Source organism: Podarcis melisellensis (assembly GCF_964234715.1).
Source record: "Podarcis melisellensis genome assembly, chromosome: 7".
NCBI lineage: Eukaryota > Metazoa > Chordata > Lepidosauria > Squamata > Lacertidae > Podarcis > Podarcis melisellensis.
In genome coordinates, this window is record NC_138539.1 from 14367582 (window position 1) to 14387010 (window position 19429).

At 46.4% G+C, this 19429-nt stretch overlaps 1 protein-coding gene across 1 annotated transcript; it reads left to right on the forward strand.

Moving 5' to 3' along the window:
• Positions 1–373: 373 nt before the first annotated feature.
• Positions 374–17931, forward strand: DERL1 (derlin 1). Its single transcript, XM_081919026.1, has 8 exons — positions 374–562; positions 4867–4978; positions 6251–6315; positions 7822–7848; positions 10545–10640; positions 11795–11847; positions 12771–12881; positions 14271–17931. The coding sequence occupies exons 1-8, from the start codon at positions 410–412 to the stop codon at positions 14407–14409; spliced, it is 756 nt and encodes a 251-aa protein (XP_081775152.1). The 5' UTR covers positions 374–409; the 3' UTR covers positions 14410–17931.
• The last annotated feature ends 1498 nt before the right edge of the window (positions 17932–19429 follow it).

Consider the following 19429-nt stretch of genomic DNA (forward strand, 5'->3'; position numbering starts at 1 on the left):
TTTAAATAAAGCGCACTTATTGAACATTCGTGCCGCGGCTTGCAGCAAACAGGGATGAGTTGGGATCAGGATAAACAGTTAAAAAAATAAAATTCAAGACTCTGTATGTTTACTTCCGCGTTTCTCTGTTTCCCCCCGACACGCTCCCACGTGTATGGGTAAACGGGTGAAAAACGGCGCCCGCTGTCCCTTTAAGAGCGGGAACTGACGCTCCTTCCGCCCCGCCCCTCAGAGAGAGAAAAAAGGCGGAAACCGGAAGCGGCCGTTGCTCGGCCGAATTCGGCGCGGCCACGTCGGAGGAAGGCGGGCCCCTCCCACCGCCCCACCTCCCGCGGCTTCGCTGTCATAGGAGCGGCTCCGGCGAGCGCGTCCCAGGCCTCGCAGCGGCTAGACCGGCGGCGGAGGGGAGATGTCGGACCTCGGGGAGTGGTTCCGGAGCATCCCGCTCATCACCCGCTACTGGTTCGCCGGCGCCATCGCGGTCCCTCTGGTCGGCAAGCTAGGCCTCGTCAGCCCTTTCTACCTCTTCCTGTGGCCCGAGGCCTTCATCAACCGCTTCCAGGTAAGCGAGTGGGCGGACTGCAACTCCCGGCATGCTCGGCGCGAGCCTGGCGCTTCAGAATCACCCGCGGCGCGGCGCTGTGCATGCCGGGAGTTGTAGTTGTTGGGAGACGGCGTGGGGCTCGGCAGCGCTGGTTGTCAATGGATCGCAGGGAGTTGGAAGGGACCCCCAGGGTTCATCTAGCCCAGCCCCATCCCCGCGATGCAGGACAGCTGCCTACCGCCGTCCCTGGGTGGGCTCGAACCAGCGACTTTCTGGTTGACAGCCAGGCGCACTGACCCGTTGTGCCACCCGAGAAGTGTCAGTGCTGTGTCATGGCCACCTGTTGGGGGGGACGGGACACCCCTTGTAAAGGTGCCTTGTTTTGAGCCCAGGAGTTCCTACCTCTTTCCTGAAAGCAAAGCACAGTACCACAGTTTAGTGGGGAATGTTTAGGCCTTTACCATCGTGGGTTCAAAATCCCACAGTAAGTCCTGAAACTCATTCACCGCATCTGGAAGCTTGAACATCATCATCATCGATATCTCAAAATCAAACATTGTTACTTTGTGTGCAGCCACTTTATCCCCCCCTTTTGTGCAGATGAGTGAATGATACAGTACAGTGGTACCTTAGGATGCGAACGGGATCCGTTCCGGAGCCCCGTTTGCATCCTGAATAGAACATAAGATGCGTGTGCGTGGGTCGCGTTTCGCCGCTTTCGCGCATGCACGTGATGTCATTTTGACCGTCTGCGCATGCGCGAGCGGCGAAACCCAGAAGTAACGCGCTCCGTTACTTCCGGATTGCCGCGGAGCGCAACCCGAAAATACTTATCCTGAAGCATAAATATCCCGAGGTATGACTGTATATGAAGCCAAGTGCTTTGTGTCAGCATCTTGGTTTGTTGGGAAACCATTATGCTTAATCATTTTCTGGTTTGGATATAATAAGGAACTATGACGGAAGGCTTTCTGGTTTGTTTGTTAGGTTGTTGTTTTTTCCTTCCAAGATGGTAGGAGTAAAGCAGGCATGTGATGCTTATTCATGTGCGCAGCGCTTGCTCTACAAGTGAGGAGGAGCCTGGGCTAACAAAATGCCTTTACCCTAGTATTGAAATGTCAAGGTAACAGTTCCATTAATAGGGTGAAGAGGCCAGGGCAGAATAGGTTTCCTTCTGGACCTTGCTAGGCCTACAGGACCTTCAGAAAGCAGTAAAGCAGCCATAAATAGAACACCTTCAAGGTTGTGTTCTCTGAAATGCTACATGCATAGCCAGCTAAACATTCTCAGTGTGTTTGTGAGACAAGAATCTGGATTTGTTAGGCACTGAGGAAACATTATAGAACTATCTAGGCTTCTATGAAAGGGACAGGCTTCATTGAACCAGGGAAGAACTTGGTTCTTAAAATTAGCGTTGTAACAGAGCAGCTTTTAAGTTGGTCACTGGAGGAACAGCTGGTTTGGAATATGCAAGGATGAACATGCTGTATCGTGCAAGGGGGACGTTAGAGGACTTCAAAGAGGCCAAAGTAAAGTAGGATAAAATGCATGTGCCAGATATGTTTGGAAACAGAGATCATGAATAGACGTTCATTTGTTAATTATAGAAGCCTCCAAGCCAGAATGGATGAGTTGGAATGCTTGGTTTTAAAAGAGAGAATAGATGTATTGGGCATAGTGGGCAATGGTAGCACACAGTTGTCTCCGCATCTGGACTCTATAGGAAGGACAGAGAAGGGTGTTCTGGAGGTGGTGTCGCTCTGCATGTCAAAGAGGACACAGAGTCCCGTGAGATTGAAATCCCAAAAGGGGCAGACTCCACCACAGAATTGTTAGGTGGTGATATTGGACCCCAAGAATAATTTAGTACTGGGGACCTGCTATCATCCCCCTGATCAAAATGCTCAGGAATATCTTGAGAAGAGAAGGAGCTCAAGGAGGCATCCAAAAGAAGGAATGTCATAGACAGGATAACAACAGGAAAACCCCCAGAAACCCAGAAGACAAAAGTCAGAGATTGATGTGCATTATAATGAGTGAAATAAGTACCAATCGCTGCGCAGTGAAAGCAGCGATCCCTCTTGCTGTTCTGGCTTCTGGGATAGCTGCGCAGCCTTCATTCACTCCATAAGATGCACACACATTTCCCCTTACTTTTTAGGAGGGAAAAAGTGAGTCTTATAGAGCAAAAAATACGGTATTTGATCCCCTATCAACCAGCCAGATGTCAGGCTACCTGGTATCTTCACTGGATGTAACGAGCTGAGATTAGAAGTACCAGCTGTAAGGGAGAGGTCTTACCTGTAATGCCAGCTCGTTACAGTACCTGTACAAAAGACACCTGTCGACAGAAGCAATCAATCCAGCAGATTTCAAAGTAGCCACCATGACCAAAGAGCTGTCCAAGGGGGAACTTGTCAGTGATCTCAAGGCAGCTGGGACCATACTCACCATGAAAACAGTTGGTAACACTCTAAGCCGTGAAGGACTGAGATCTTGCAGAGCCCGCAAGGTCCCCTTGCTCAAGACAGCACATGTACAGGCCCGTCTGCAGTTTGCCAATGCACATCTGAATTACCCAGAGAAGAACTGGGTGAAAGTGTTGTGGTCAGATCAAAATCAAGCTCTTTGGCATCAGCTCAACTCGCTGTGTTTGGAGGAGGAGGAATGCTGCCTATGAACTCAAGAACACCACCCCCACCGTCAAACATGGAGGGGCATACATTATGCTTTGGGGGTGTTTTTCTGTTAAGGGGACAGGACACCTTCACTGCATCAAAGGGACAATGGACAGAACCATGTATCGTCAAATTTTGGGTGAGCATCTCCTTCCTTCAGCCAGGGCATTGAAAATGGGTCAAGGATGGGTATTCCAGCATGACAATGACCCAAAACACACAACCAAGGCAACAAAGGAGTGGCTCAAGAAGAAGCACATTAAGGTCCTGGAGTGGCCTAGCCAGTCTCCAGATCTTAATCCCATCGAAAATCTGTGGAGGGAGCTGAATGTTTGAGTAGCTACACATCAGCCTCAAAATCTTACTGACTTGGAGAGGATCTGCAAAGAGGAGTGGGACAAAATACCTCCTAAGATGTGTGCAAACCTGGTGGCCACCTACAAGTAACGTCTGACTTCTGTAATTGCCAACAAGGGCTTTGCCACCAAGTACTAAGTCATCTTTTGCAAAGGGATCAAATACTTATTTCACTCATTATAATGCACATCAATCTCTTGACTTTTGTCTCCTGGGTTTCTGGGGGGTTTTCTGCTGTTATTCTGTCTCTCACAGCTACAAGAAACCTACCATTAAAATTATGGACTGGTCATTTCTTCGTCCGAGGGCAAACGGGGAAATTTAGCAGGAGATCAAATATTCCCCCCCCCCCCCCACTGTAAGTGGATGACTTCTTTCTGTGTCAGAATTGCAAGCATGGTCAGCCCCTTGTGGCAAGGCTATTTTTTGTGGCGGCTGCTGCTACTCAGAGTTAGCAGGGGTGGAAATGTCATAGGCAGGGAATTCGCTAGAACAGGTGGAATGTGCTCTATTTTTTGTGTAAAGACAGGCGATGCTTGTGCAAATCCTACAATATAGCATTGGGGACGTAGCCACCTACTGCTTGGAGATTTTTGAAATATTAAGTGTTATTTAAATGCCGTTATATATATGAAATAAACCACCCTCATAGAAATACATTACAGTGGTACCTCGGGTTAAAAACTTAATTCGTTCCGGAGGTCTGTACTTAACCTGAAACTGTTCTTAACCTGAAGCACCACTTTAGCTAATGGGGCCTCCTGCTGCTGCTGCGCCACCAGAACATGATTTCTGTTCTCATCCTGAAGCAAAGTTCTTAACCCGAGGTAATATTTCTGGGTTAGCGGAGAAGTGTACTGCCATGCTCTTGGATCAGAACTTTCCAAACTTTTCATCTCGCTGACATACGTTTTCGACGTGCATCATTTTGCGACACAGTAATTCAGTTTTACAAGCAAGCTGGAGGTTTAACTAACCCTTTTCCAGCTCCAGGAGGAGCATGGGGAGCATTCGCACAACACATGTACAAACTGCAGCCGACATACTAACATGTTGCAGCACACAGTTTGGAAAGCTCTTGTCTTAAATGATTGTCACTCTGACTTCACCCCCCTACATTTCTCTCCCATCTGCTAGTCAAGTGAGGCTTACATACCATGCATCATGTGTAGTTGCTAAGCTTATGCCATAACAAATTTGTCAGTAGTTAAGGTGCCACAAGACTCTCGGTTGTTTCGCTGCAATAAACCTCTGAATTCATACTCTCTCTTTAAAATCTTTGAACAGATCTGGAGGCCAATCACAGCAACCTTCTATTTTCCGGTCGGCCCAGGAACGGGGTTTCTTTACCTGGTGAACTTATATTTTTTGTATCAGTATTCATCACGATTAGAAACAGGTAATGTAACATCAAATATATAACATGCTATTTAGTTTTTGCATTCAGTGGCACTAGTTACCTCCATTTTCTTTTATAATCTTCTGGGTCCATCTTGTGGAGATAGATGCTAATTCGGATGCATATAGAAGAACATAAGAAGCTGCCCTATACTGAGTCAAGGCATTGGTCCATCAAGCTCAGTACTGTCTGCACTGACTGGCAGTGGCTGTCCAGGATTTAAAACAGAGGGACTCTCTCTCCTAGCCCTACCTGGAGATACTGGCATTGGGTCTGTGACCCTATGCATGCAAGGCAGGGGCTCTGTCAATGGAGCTGTGAGAATCTCATCTTGCTAAGATGCAGAATTCGCAGGGTTCCATCCAAACTTCCACCAATTCTTTGTGCAGCCCTTAGCGCTGCCTCCTAGCTGTCACCTTCTGGGACAGCTTTCTGAGGGGCGTGAGGCTGCAGGGAGAATTTGTGAAAACAGCCTCTCCCCTGTAGTGGGAGAGGTCCCTGGGCAGAGTACCCATGATAGTGTGGACCCATGGGAGGTTAATGAAAATTCAAGTGTGTGTGTGTGCAATGCTAGTCTTTGGGGCATGCTCAGACACTTGCCCTGTGAGGGTTTTGGGAATGAGAGGAAAATGGAGGCTGGTTATTTTGAATCAAGGTCCTGTTTTGACGCTGCTGTCCTATTCCTGTGTGGTCTGAATTCACTGGTACAGTCAGACCTTGGATTCCGAACGCCCTGGAACTTTGGCTCCTGAACGCCGCAAACCCGGAAGTGAACATTTTTTAGTGTTCTTTTGGAAGCCGAATGTCCAATAGGGCGTCTTGCAGCCAACCGGAAGCCTCGATTTGGTTTTTGAACATTTTGGAAGTCAAATGGATTCCGTTTGACTTCCAAGGTATGACTGTACCTCAAAGATGCACTACAGCGTTGTTTCCTGTATTTTTTGCAGAAAAATAGTGCTAGATACAAAGCTGGTACCCATATTGAATAAAGAGGCTTTCCTCTCCCCAAATGTGGAGATGGTATATTTCGCGTCTATTAAAACAGCCAGTTTCTCCCCCAAGCATTTCTTAACTGGAAGAAAAACCTTCCCTGACTCTTCCTGCAGGCTCCTAAAACGGATCAGCCTCTCATTTCTTCCTCTGAATGAAAGCCGCAGTTGTGTCGTGCAATATAATCATAGCCCTTAAGATCCACCCAGTGTCTCTGGGGGGAACAATGCAAAACAACTGCCAAGGTTTCAGCTCGCTCTAACGCCACTCTCTTGTTTACAGGCGCTTTCGATGGAAGACCCGCCGACTATATGTTCATGCTTCTCTTTAATTGGATCTGCATAGTTGTATCCTTTTTTATTTGCTACAGCAACGTTTTGGCATGTTTGAGCTCTGCAGAGGGGTGGGAGTGGGTTGTGTGGTCCTCATCTGTGTTCAGGCACACATCCGCTGAATAGCCTTAGTAGTCGTAGTAGTATTTATTAAATTTGTATACCGCCCTTCATCTGAGGATCACAGGGCGGTTCATAACGTAAAAATACAAACGAGAACACAAAATATATAATCAAAAGCAGAACCTAAAACCCACCCTCCCACAAACACATAGATCAAAAGGCCATAGATTGTTTAATCAGCCGAAGAGTAATCTTTTTGCCTGGCAGCGCCAAATGAGCCTCCCTTGGGAGAGCATTCCACAAATGGGCAGCCACCACAGAAAAGGCCCATTCTCGTGTAGTGGACCTCTTGCGGAGAGGGCACACGAAGAAGGGCCTCAGGTGATGGTCACAGGGTACGAGTTGGTTCATATGGAGAGAGGCGGTTCTTTAGATATTGTGGTCCTGTTTAAGGCTTTACAGGTCAAAGCCAGCATTTAGTCAAGATAATATCTGTTTCACTCCTTTCTCCCCCTTTTGTACTATGATGTGTTGTTAATAATTATTAATAATAATGTTGTTATTTATACCCTGGCCACTTGGCTGGGTTTCCCTGGCCATTCTGGGCAGTTTCCATCACATATAAAAACATAATAAAACGTCAAGCATTTATAAAAGCTCCTGATACAGGGCTGCCTTCAGATGTCTTCTAAATGTTGTGTAGTTCTTTATCTCCTTGATATCTGGTGGCTTTGTGTTTGTCTGTAATTGTAGGAATAGCTGTAAGAATTGCAGGTTAAAAAAACCTCAGAAAGATGCTGTATAAATAGTTTTATAATATGGCATCACTGGCCCTGTACTAAACCCTGATTGAGTGGCTGAGCCTTAATGAGCTCAGAGTGAAGTCTTGGGCCTGTGCCTATCCGCTTCTTGTGTAGCTAGGGGAAGGACTTCTGCCAAGTTGAGTTTAGCTTTCGAGGAATCTTGGCTTCGCATTCTGTAAAAGAACAGTACTCCTGGCTTAAAATGACTAATGGTTTAACAGTGGCAGCTTCAGATTTGGCAACTGTGTTACACCAGGATACCTCATTTGTACCAGATGCTAAGATGAGATTCTTTGAAAGCAGAACTAAACTTTGCAGAAGTCTTCCTCCTGGTCCTGCCGGAGGAGAGGTGAGAGGGGAAAAGGCACACCCTTGGTTGCACTTGAGTCCATTGAAGCTTGCCTGCAGAACAGTAATGGCAGTGTCTATTATGGCCGGCTAACAAAACCTTTTCTTCTGCACTGTACTGTGTTAAATCTGATTCACTTGCTCTTTCACCAGCAATATTTCCACAGGCTGTTTCAAAGCCATGCTGGGGGTTTCCAGACAGATTCTGTCCAGCTCTTTTAGTCCCTTGAGTTAAATGTGCCTCATCACAAGGTTGCGCTTCTTGTCTTCTGTTTTAGTTTGGTTTTCCTTAGTGAAACAATGAAAGATTACTGGTTTGGCAATGAATATGCAGGTAAGCATGTCTGTTTTCAAAGCGACCTGGCTTCTAAAGTGCCAGGTCTTTCATCTACTTGTACAGAATTTATGTGGGCCAGATTAGATCAGAGTGGATTATGTATACTGTGTATTCAATACTCTCCCATCTAAACCAGTGTGCTGGCAGGGAGAAAAAGGGTCATTTTGTGTTTCTGAACACCTGAAAGAGCACCAAGCAAAACACTCCGCATTCCTGTCCAGCAAGTTTGGTGTGAATTTTCTGCTGATACCCAAGTTGAAAACTGTAGGAGAAATAACCCTGAGAGAAAATGGCTGCATTCAGGTTTTAACAATACCTTGCTGCAACCCTCCATGTCTCTCTGTCTCTCAGAACATTCCCCAACCACACCCTCCCCAAGTCTGTCTGTCTGTCTCTCACACGATTGGCCTTGCTTTGCATTGAAAGGTGCCCTTGAACACTGATGATGTTTCATGTTTGCCTGGAGGACAGAGAAAAGGGTGTGGGTGGGTGTTTTGTCTGCTGTGCAAAGGTAAATTTTACATTAGTCGATACTGTTTTGTGGGTGTGTCTCTTCGGCTCCCCCGCTCCTCTCATGCAGCTGCAAGGAGAGATTGGAAGCTTTCCCTTCTGTTCTTATCTAACTGCAATTTTGCATCGTGTCCACACAGGATGTATTATGCTTGTCTGTGATGTGGCCGAAAGAAGCATGTTTAGGAAGCTGACCGCAGATTAGGCATTGGACGTTGAAAATAGGGGCCAGGGCTTCTGATCTTCTCACAGGCATGCTTTGGAAGGAGAAATTAGACAGGCTTAAGGCTTATTCACGTAACGTAGGGTTGGGAACCTCTGACCACCCAGATGACTACAACCCACATTGTCCCTGATCATTGCCTGTGCTGACTGTGACCGATGGGAGTTGGGGAGTCCAGCAAGATGTGGAAACTGCCAGTTTTCCATCGCTGGTGTAATGATGATAAACCACATCATACCCCTTGAATGCATTCTATGCAGGTGATAAGCAGTCTTACCAATGTCAACAGTGAGTGTGCCGTAGGTGCATTCCTTTTCAGCTGAAGCTGCCATAAAGCCTTTGCCCTTTGTAGGAAGGAGAACTTCCGAGACGCGCCTAGAGCTTCAGGCAGAGTTTCCAACTGCACCCTGTTCTTCTCAAACTCAGAATCCCATATTTGGGCTCTAGGAGCTATAAGACCTTTTGATTTCCAGAAAGAGGGAGAGGTGTGCATTCCTTCTTTTGATTACATCTCCACTGTGAGACTTTGAGGCTGAAACGTTTCCTGGGAGTTTCATAAGAGCACTTATTGGGATCGTATCCGTGAACTCCTCGCCAGCTGCATTGGGCCCAACCTCTCCCTACTCTCTCTGAGGGTTTCCATCTCAGGCCCTTCTAAGCCACTAGTGCCCAGTTCTCCCAAATGCATGCATCATTTTGCACCGCAGAGAAGAATCGTATTTAACTTTGCATCTAAAATAGCCAGTCAGCCCCAATTGTTTAAGGTTTGTGTGTGTGTGTGTGTGTGTGTGTGTGTGTAAGTGTGTAATCTAACTTTCAGGTAATTACGCAACCCTGGTGCTGACACCTCTGTCAAACTGTCCTTGCCAATCGCACAATCACATCTCTCGGTCACATTATCTTTTTAACAAAGATCTTGTTGAAAGTAAATCAACACCATTTTTTCTTGCGATGGAAGTCATTACGTAAGAACCAACACGGATGTTGGTTATTTGGGGATAAAAACCTGCAAGCCCCCTGTTAATGCTCGGTTCTGTCAGCTCAGAAAAAGGAGGGGATAGCTGGACTTAATTTTAAAGTCTATTTTTATTTCTATAATTTGAGCAGAATCCTGTAATCTCGAGGGCTGCAATCCGAGGAAAATACACTTGGTGAGATGGTGGCAAAATCAGTGGGACTTAATTCTAGGAATAAACAAGGCTAGGAACCAAGTGTTTCTCTGTGCACCAGTCCTTCATCACTTGTGATCCACTAAGCTGAAGGCAGCCCACAAGCTACATATTGTGGTTGGACCGATCTTGACAACAGGCCTTTGTATTTGCTATCTGGGACAGGCAGCAAAACCAGATTTCTCACGCCCCGACTTGCTGTCCTGTCTGGGGATAGGCTGTTTTCTGCTTGGCGGATCTCAAATTAGGGACCCTGAGGCAAAGAGGGAAAACGCCTTTCTAAAACATTTTCTCAATGACGATGTGCTGTCAGGTGCGTAGAGACCTCTCTGTGACAAACATCCATGAAAGAGCCACAGCAAGTTTTGGGCTTCTGTGCTCTCTCTCCTGCTTGCTCTGGCACAGCTGTTAGAAGACCAGAAACTTTTTCATCTGTTTTATATGAACCACAGCTTAGTGTGTTGGCTGAACTCTAAGCTATGGATAATTGTAACTATAGTTAGTGATAACAACTCAAGGTTATAACCAGTTCTCAGATTCAAGTGACGTGCCGCAGTTAATCAAAAACAGAAGGTAAAGATTTCAAACTCCCCTGCGCAACCATGTCAGGAGTGGGGAGGAGACACGTGCCAGAGTCTTGTTTCCATAATACTAAATCCAGGTTTGAAGTTATGTGCAAATTCGAGAGAGCACTAAACAGGCCTTTTTATTGTGAGCCTTCTGTAGTTGCTTAGGTCTCCTGTACTGAATCTCAATCTTTCTGTCTCTTCATTCTCTTGCTTCCCTTGTAGCTGCTGATGATTCCCTTGATCATGTCCGTACTTTACGTTTGGGCCCAGCTGAACAGAGACATGATTGTGACATTTTGGTTTGGGACACGGTTTAAGGTAAGGCCAAAGGGCTTTCCCCTTTCCTCAAGCCTTTTGCCCATATCAAAGGAACTTTGCTCACTCATTGGGGAAGGGAGGCAGTTCCCCCCCTGTGACTACTTGTCCCTTCCAGATTCTTAAAGGGATACTGGCATCAGAGGAGCACTTTTGCTGCCACTAAAGGTGTTTCACTTCCAAGCCTTTCTGCAGGGTAGCCTCGGAGTTGATATCATGTGCCTTGGCCACAAGAGACATAGACCCATGTGTGAGATGGCAATGCCTTTATACCACATTGTATGCACTAGAAACACCTTGAGATGCTGCAGCCAGGCAGGGGCCTGTAGCAGAGCTCCTTGACCTTTACCCACCTCCCTGATGCTACTAGCTACCTCATGTCAGATCGCCATGCTTTCTCTTGGCTGCCAGATATGTAGTTGTGGGGGCTATGCTATCATGGAATGTTAGGATTGGAGAAGGAGATTTGTCATCCTTGTCCGGTATGCAATAAGGAGGTGTACAGACAAGGGAAATATTGGCAAAGGCAATGCAGGATGGGAGGGAAAGGCAGAGTCGGGAGAGAGATTTTGTGCCAGCGGAGGCAAGGAATAGAGGAAAAAAGCTGAAGGACATTTAACTGCAATTTGGGTGTCCTGATAGCATGTTGCAAGCCAGGGAGAGGTACTGTACTTCTGAAATGTGAATTACATGTCGCCGACTAGGTAGAGCAAAACCTCCATAGTTGAGGGGGAAAACATCTATATCATGACATGAAATGACCATGGGGCAGAGCTCTGTTTGATCAAACTGGAGTCCACTGGGTCAGCCTAATAGCCCACCTAGTCCAGCAGCTTGCTGTCTCAGGGGCCAGCCAGCCACTGACTTTGCCTTTCTCTGCTCCTCAAATATGCTCCAAAATGGACTCCAACCCTCTGGAGCAGATTTTCAGGGTGTGCAGTGGGCCTCAGAGATGAGCAGAGCAGCGGTATGCTCTGTTGTGCAAGTGGAAGTCTTGCCCGAGTAGAACATCATCATTGGATGCAACCCCTGTACATTAAATGCTCAATAATGTACTTAGCTACCTATATTCTGTCGGGGAAAAGCAGGTGGAGACTAAATTGCGCTCTTCAGTTTCCTTGTTCACAGCAAGTTTGCATGTGCTCTTGTTGTCCTAGGCATGCTATCTACCGTGGGTTATCCTGGGATTCAACTATATCATTGGAGGCTCGTAAGTATTGCCAAATACCCGTTTTGTATTACAGTAAATACAGTCCTTACGGTAACATGTGGCCTACTTCCATACCCCAAAGGATATCTGAAACATCTGGATAATTAAGAGGAATGTGTGTGAATGCAGCAGCCTTTTTTTTTTGCAGTGGCAAGGAGACGCTCTTTCCCTTGCATTGCCCAGCTCTTCCACTGACCCAACCACCAGATCTTCACTGGTGGGTTTCTCAGTGAGCAATTTCCATGGTGAAAGGTCCCAGCCATAGTACCAGCCCTGCTCAAGCTGCAGTTGCTCCTGCATGAGCAGCAGGCTCCTGTGTCCTCCCCTCTCCAAAAGAAAAGGTGAATGCGGGAAGGAAAGGAACTTCCTGTGCCTGTTTGACTCTTCCGTCTGCCTTATTTTTTAGCCTGTCCTTTGAGCATGGTAACTGCTAGGAGTTGTGGCTTTGGGCATGTATGGCACATTTTTTTGCTGCTATACAGGAATATAGCAATATAGGAGTATTTTTGCTGCTATACAGGAGAGTCAGTGTGGTGTAGTGGTTAAGAGCGGTGGACTCGTAATCTGGTGAACCGGGTTCGCTTCTCGCTCCTCCACATGCAGCTGCTGGGTGACCTTGGGCTAGTCACACTTCTCTGAAGTCTCTCAGCCCCACTCACCTCACAGTGTTTGTTGTGGGGGAGGAAGGGAAAGGAGATTGTTAGCTGCTTTGAGACTCCTTAGGGTAGTGATGAAGCGGGATATCAAATCCAAACTCCTCCTCCTCCTAGGGATAGGAGCCCAAAGCTGCCCTTTCCTCCAGCCCCAGCTTAGTCTCCTTGGCTGTATGTTGGGGAAACCAAGGTTCAATGTGTATAGATTGCCTTCAGGAAATGCTTTACTACAGAGTTGATAAACGTTGATCCCATTCTCTTCTCCTGCAGTATCATCAATGAGCTGATTGGCAACCTGGTTGGCCACCTGTACTTTTTCTTAATGTTTAAATATCCAATAGACTTGGGAGGAAGAAATTTCCTATCAACGCCTCAGTTCCTGTAAGTTGTTTTAAAAGGTTTTCTCCTTTTTTAAAAGGAAAATCAGGTTGCTTATTAGGAAATGGAATTATCCTATTTGGAAAAAAAAAAGGTTTATAACAGCGATAACTAGAGAATTTAGGTGACCCAAGCAAGCTTTTCCAGTTTGGTGGGTCTTCCACATTTATCAGAGCATGCATTTCTGACAGCGAAACCAATAAGGGGAGCTTTTCACCTGAAACTTTTAGAAGCCATGAATCGAAGAGGAGGAAGGGGGAAGATGACAACAGACTTGTAAAATGAAGTTTGAAAACAAGTAATTCAACTTAAACTGGCTTACGCATGCTTACTCAAAAACATCTTTCTGAATTAACGTGGGGAGGAGGAAGAAGCAGAGATACATTTCAGACATCGTGATATATCAGCATATACCAATATTTAGCTGTTGATATACCACAATGCTGAAAACCAGATATTGTCCAGTCCTTGATGCAAGCACACATACTCACAATCTCTCAGAAAACATACTGGTTCTATCCCAGTTCAAAGCCAAAGAGTGAGATACACCCACACCGTTTTGAGGAGAGAAATAATTGCTGTATCTCTTAAGAGAGCTGCCTAGCACTTCCTGGAACCCATAGGTGACACATTTGCAGTTGCTGCCAAATGTGACAGATCGTCGGTTTTAAACGGGGGCATTTAACACTTCTTAATGTATTAATTAATGTAAGGGACGCGGGTTAAACCACAGAGCCTAGGACTTGCCGATCAGAAGGTTGGCGGTTCGAATCCCTGAGATGGGGTGATATCCCGTTGCTTGGTCCCTGCTCCTGCCAACCTAGCAGTTCGAAAGCACGTCAGAGTGCAAGTAGATAAATGGGTAACGCTCCGGCGGGAAAGTAAACGGCATTTCTGTGCACTGCTCTGGTTTGCCAGAAGCGGCTCAGTCATGCTGGCCACATGACCCAGAGGTTGTACCCGGAGGCTCCCTTGGCCAATAAAGCGAGATGAGCGCCGCAACCCCAGAGTCGGCCACAACTGGACCTAAAGGTCAGGGGTCCCTTTACCTTTAATGTATTAATATGCAATGCTTTCCCTCCCACTAAGCTAGGAAGGGCAATGCTTTTGAGATCTCCCCGAGTGTTTGATAAAAGAATGTAAACTGACAAAAGAACTTCAGACTCGTTAGGGTGTCTGCCAAAACAGTCCCAATTAGGTTAAAACTGCACTCCAAAGGGCAGGGTGGGATTGAACAGTATCTTAGCCATATGTCATCCAATCATTTTGCTGCTTGGCCAGCTTATAGCTCTTACTGTGTAGATTCTACACGCACAATGCCACAATGCTGGAACCAGTCCCGATTTCAGAAAGACCAGGCATTTCTGAACGGCTCTTTTGCTTGGCCCCCAGGTACCACTGGCTGCCGAACAGGAGAGGAGGAGTCTCTGGATTTGGGGTGCCCCCCGCCAGCATGCGCAGGCCTGCAGAGAACCGCCAGGGCGAAGGGAGACACAACTGGGGCCAGGGTTTCCGGCTGGGCGATCAGTGAACGAACTTCCTGCTTTTTGTCTTCTTCTTTTTTTCCTTTTTGTGTGTGCGGGACATCTTCAACCATTCATGGAAATGGCTCCTACTGAGGAGTGTACTCAAGAACTGGGTTTGCTCGAGGGCAATTGGGTCTGGCCCATTAAGAAATCTTAACTTTTTCTTTTCGTTCCTGGTGGAAGATGACACAACGGAAGGCACAAGATAGATTTTACTCCAGGCTGTTGAATAGTGCTCAACTCAGTGCTGCCATTAAAACAAACAAAAAAAAGAACACACATTTTTAATATTGTCTAGCACAGTGTATTTTCTTTCACCATCCTCTCCTCAGGTGAATTTATGTTGTTGCATCTGAATTTCAGGCCCGTAAGAGCCCTACAGAGTCCAGTAAGAATCTACTCCTTGGGTCAGAGAATTGTCCAGCACAGTAACTGGTAAAAAACAAAGGGTTACTTCAGAGTTTGCTGTAATACTAACTAGCAGGAGCTCTTCAGGTACTGATAACTATGTTGGTATTTATTTAGCAGGAACAGAGCCTAAAATTTCCTGCGTAAGGCATCAGATATCTGTTTTGACTGGAGGAGATGTGAACCTAGGCCACTGAAGCAGAGTGCTAGCTCTCTTTTGGGAAATTTTTGCTGCGGCCATCTAAATGCCTCTGCCTCTTCAGCTGTAGATTGGGTGCGCTTTAATGCCAGTCCTGTGCACACACTCACTTGGTGGGGCTTACCTCCGAGTAAATAACACACATAGGACCGAGACAAAACTCAGTTCTTTGGAATCTGTAAGGTAATCACGCTTGGGTTTGTATCTTGTAAAGGGGAAGGCAAGCTGTGAAAAACAAAGTTGGAGGGTTAGCAAAAATTATTTTGTGTTTTCAAACAAGACTCCCAACCAACCGGTGCTTCAACATTTCTCATCCTGGAAGAAAATTTGGGTACCTGCGAATGTTCAGTAGTAACCTTCATTGCAAGTTAAGCTGCTCGATTATAATACGAGTAATGGGTATCAAATGACTGATGACTGTTTTATGTGGGGTGACACTGGTGATATTTGGATAGAGGGAGGAGAAAGCAGACCTAACCTTGTCCTCCCAATCTTCTGGTTTCTTCTTCCTTCTCCTCTCTCCCCCATCCCCAAGCAAACCACACCAGGTTGTGCTTACCTGTGTTCCCACCTGCAAAATGGGACTGCAAAACATTTCACCCAGCTGCACAAAGTAGGCCCTCTTTCCATAGCACTGCAAACATGGAAAGTGCTGTAGAAGTGATTATGAATGCTTTGGGTTGCAATTGCTACTGATATTTCTCCATGCATCAAAGGTGTAGCCAATGGGGCACCCTAGAGATGTTGTCGGACCCTCACCAGGGCCAACTGCATTTGGAGGGAACTATGTTGTCTAGCCTTGCTCTGCGTATATTTGTATACTCAACTGGGGTGGGGTGGGGTTGGCGAGAGTGCGGTATTTTCACCAGGTTTTGCTTTCCCAGAGGTGTGAACCCACTGCGGCAGTCTTCGTTGAGGAAAACGGAAACCTTGCAATTATGTGTCTTGATAGTGGGAAATTAAGATTAAGAAATCATTTAGAAGTGTCCTCATGGTAATAAACCTTCCAGTGGCTCTTGCTTGATTTAAAAATACATATATTTGTAATAAAAAAAGATGGCATTTCCCCAAGGCCAGAATTTGTCATTAATTCTGGCTTGTAGCATGTGGGAACCCAACGTCCTATAGCATATTGTCATGAATTAATCCTGGTGGTTTTGTGAATTGGCTGTCCCCAAGTGCACGGAGACAGCACAGCTTTGCTTGCTGTTCCTTCACATAATAGGTTCCACTGGCAAAGAGTCAAGCAACTTCTTAACATTGCACTCTAGACTTGCCTCTTCAGCAGTGGGAACAGTTGTACCAAAACCAGAACGCAAGAGTTTCAGCTGTGGATGCAGTTCTTTGCCCAAGGCTGCTTGTTCTCTTTTCATACACTGCCTAAGCTGTGTAAATTTTGAATGTTGCCCCAACCCAGGTTCTAAAAACAGGATCTCATTGTGAACACTTTTAAGGATTGGGATTTTGTCTTCTCTGCATTCTGGGAGAAATTGGTCTCTGTATTGCTTGAGGTATTGTGGTTGGCCTGTACAAAAAACTGAGTTTCTCCCAAAGACCATTCTGTAGAATGGAACACTGGATTACAACCAAAGTGAAATCCATGAACAGACATGACTAATTCTGATGAGTCTACTCTGAGTCAAATCTAATTGGCTACAACCCCATAGCTATACTGATCATAGAGCTAATCAACGCATCCATTTTAAGCCCAAGGTGCAGCCAACTTCATAATGTAGGTGGGAAATCGCAGCTCTGAATATGTTCTTATGTAGGAAGTACTCCATGAAGGGGAAGAGGGAGTAAGAATAGCTTTCCATAGCTTTAATAATTGCTCCTTGGCAAGCTAGCATTCCAAAGCCAGGGATATTTGGGGATCTTTGTGAAGGTGGAAGAATCCACTCATTCAGTTCTCCGCCTCTGTAGGAAATACTACTACTTCTGAATGGTGTAGCTTGGCTCTAACTTAAGAGATCTCTTATACTGTTTTAGCAGATTCATTCCCCCGGTGCTGAATGGCAGCAGCCCTGCTGCAGCTGAAGAGACCTGGCAATCTTGTCTAGCCAACAAGGACCATTATTAAGCCTGCATTGCACAGCTTCTCACTTGAACCCTGGTAGCAGAAAGGGGAAAGCAACACCCCTCATTTGCTGATGCTGAAAGAACCAAGCATGATTTTAAAGGGAACCTGTAGCTTGGGCTCTAAGCCATGAGGATTGCTGTCCTACCAAGCCAAGCTCCTACTTCTGCAGGAAGCTGCTAGGTCATCCTGAACGGAGCAATGATTTCCACCCCTTTTACAAGTAGAAAACACACCAGAGGAGCAGAGAAGGGGGCAGGTTTGGTGTCTGAAATTTCTGTCTGCACCATAATCTTAAAGCAAAAGTCAAATATTCAGGAAGGGCATATGGTACAGCAATTGGACCATGTTGCAGTGCATGTGAGGGGTGGCTTGGTTAGTGAACACCTAAGCCATTGACATGCTCCTTTCCCCCCCTGACCCCATGTTGATTTTTGCAGTGATCTAGTCTCGTGGAAGACCAGTTCTTCTCAAAGCTGGATTTGGCTATCAGAATGTGTCCCTGCATCTCTGCACATGGGGAGCACAGCAGGAAGACTTCTAGCCTGCCTTCTCACTAGCATGTTAGCCATCCACATGCAACTGGTGCATATCCAAGCCTGGTGACCATCCTAGATCAATACCATGTGCCTTTCCTGGATGTTAAAAGCTCACTTTTGGGCACTTCGCACTACTTGGGTTTTTGTTCACCCGAAGCACTTTCCCCTCCCCCCTCTCAAACTGCCACCGGCAGCTTCTGTTATGAAATGAGTACTTCTTTTTGTAGATAATTTCTCTTTTTGTAACCATTTTTTTTTTTGGTTCTTGGCAAAGTTTTAAATTAAAGATGTAAAACTCTAGAAACCTGTCTGACACTGAATTTGTTTCCGCTTTGCATGCCTTTGACCTCACTGTGCAACCACAAGAGAGCTTTGTAGGTGTTCCCCCAGCCATAAATTGAATACCGCTGTTCTCACAAAGCAGTAAAAATTCCTACAGGGCAGTAGATTATTGTTGCCGACATCTCAGGAAGCTCTTCCTATATTGTGTCTTGGTCAACCTTGCAAAATGTCCTATGTAGCCAAGTAGTAATATCGGGTCATTGAAAGATGCATTGTGTAAGGCCATCTATGAGCAATTCCGGCATTGCTCCATCTGTAAAGGTAAAGGGACCCCTGACCATTAGGTCCAGTCATGACCGACTATAGGGTTGCGGCACTCATCTTGTTTTATTGGCCAAGGGAGCTGGCGTACAGCTTCCGGGTCATGTGGCCAGCATAACTAAGCCGCTTCTGGCCAACCAGAGCAGCGCATGGAAACGCCGTTTACCTTCCCGTCAGAGCGGTACCTATTTATCTACTTGCATGTGCTTTCGAACTGCTAGGTTGGCAGGAGCAGGGACCGAACAACGGGAGCTCACCCCGTCGCGGGGATTCAAACCGTTGACCTCCTGATCGGCAAGTCCTAGGCTCTGTGGTTTAACCCACAGCGCCACCCGTGTCCCATCTGTATTCCACCTGTAGGCTGTGAGAAAAACCCTCGTGCCAAGCCTATGGATGAGATGGCATGTGGCAGTCTCCATAGAATTCCTCCCACTAGGACTTCCACAGGTGCAATGCAGCACCCTTTTCTGTGCCTGCTCCTAATCCTGGGCATGTGATAAAGAAGGATATACCTTCGTATAGTAGGCTAGTTTCTTCACATACTCCTCTACCTTCCATTAAGGAAAGCAAGAAGCACCAGTGTTTAAGGAAATATTCTAACCAGGCAGAGACTGTCAAGAGGGTGCAAAGCAGGGCAAGGGGACAATACATGACCCAGAGATAGGGCCAGACAGGAGTGGAAGGCTCCATTTGGCCCTTTTGCCTGAGGTTCCCCATCCACGATGCCAGGCCTCATCACCTGTCCAAGCGCCAGTCCTCACCCTAAATTTCACCCTGCTTGCTGCAGGCTGGGTGATGAAGTTGAGACCTCCCTGCATGCTAGACTGAGGGTGAAAATTGGTCCTTCCTCATTCACCATCCGATTGGAAACTTGGTGTTTGTGCGGTTAAGGGGTGTGTGGGTGTGTTTGTCTATTTTAAGGGTGTGCGCACATCCATTTTTCATCCCTGCCCATTTCCCCCCAAGGCAATGTAAGCCCGAGAGAGGGAGAAAAGGTTCTTCCCTCTGAGTATAGAGAAGGATAGCAGTGGGATTTCAATGTCTCTGAATCCGGCTGGCAAAATAATGGCTGTGAATGACAGTAGGCCTTGCTTCTTCCCGGGTAACTTTCTTTAAGCTGCCACTCAGCATTCAAGAGCAGGCACACTATGCTGTATTTAAAGCTACTTAGCAGCGTGAGGAAGATGTTGCATTTTAAA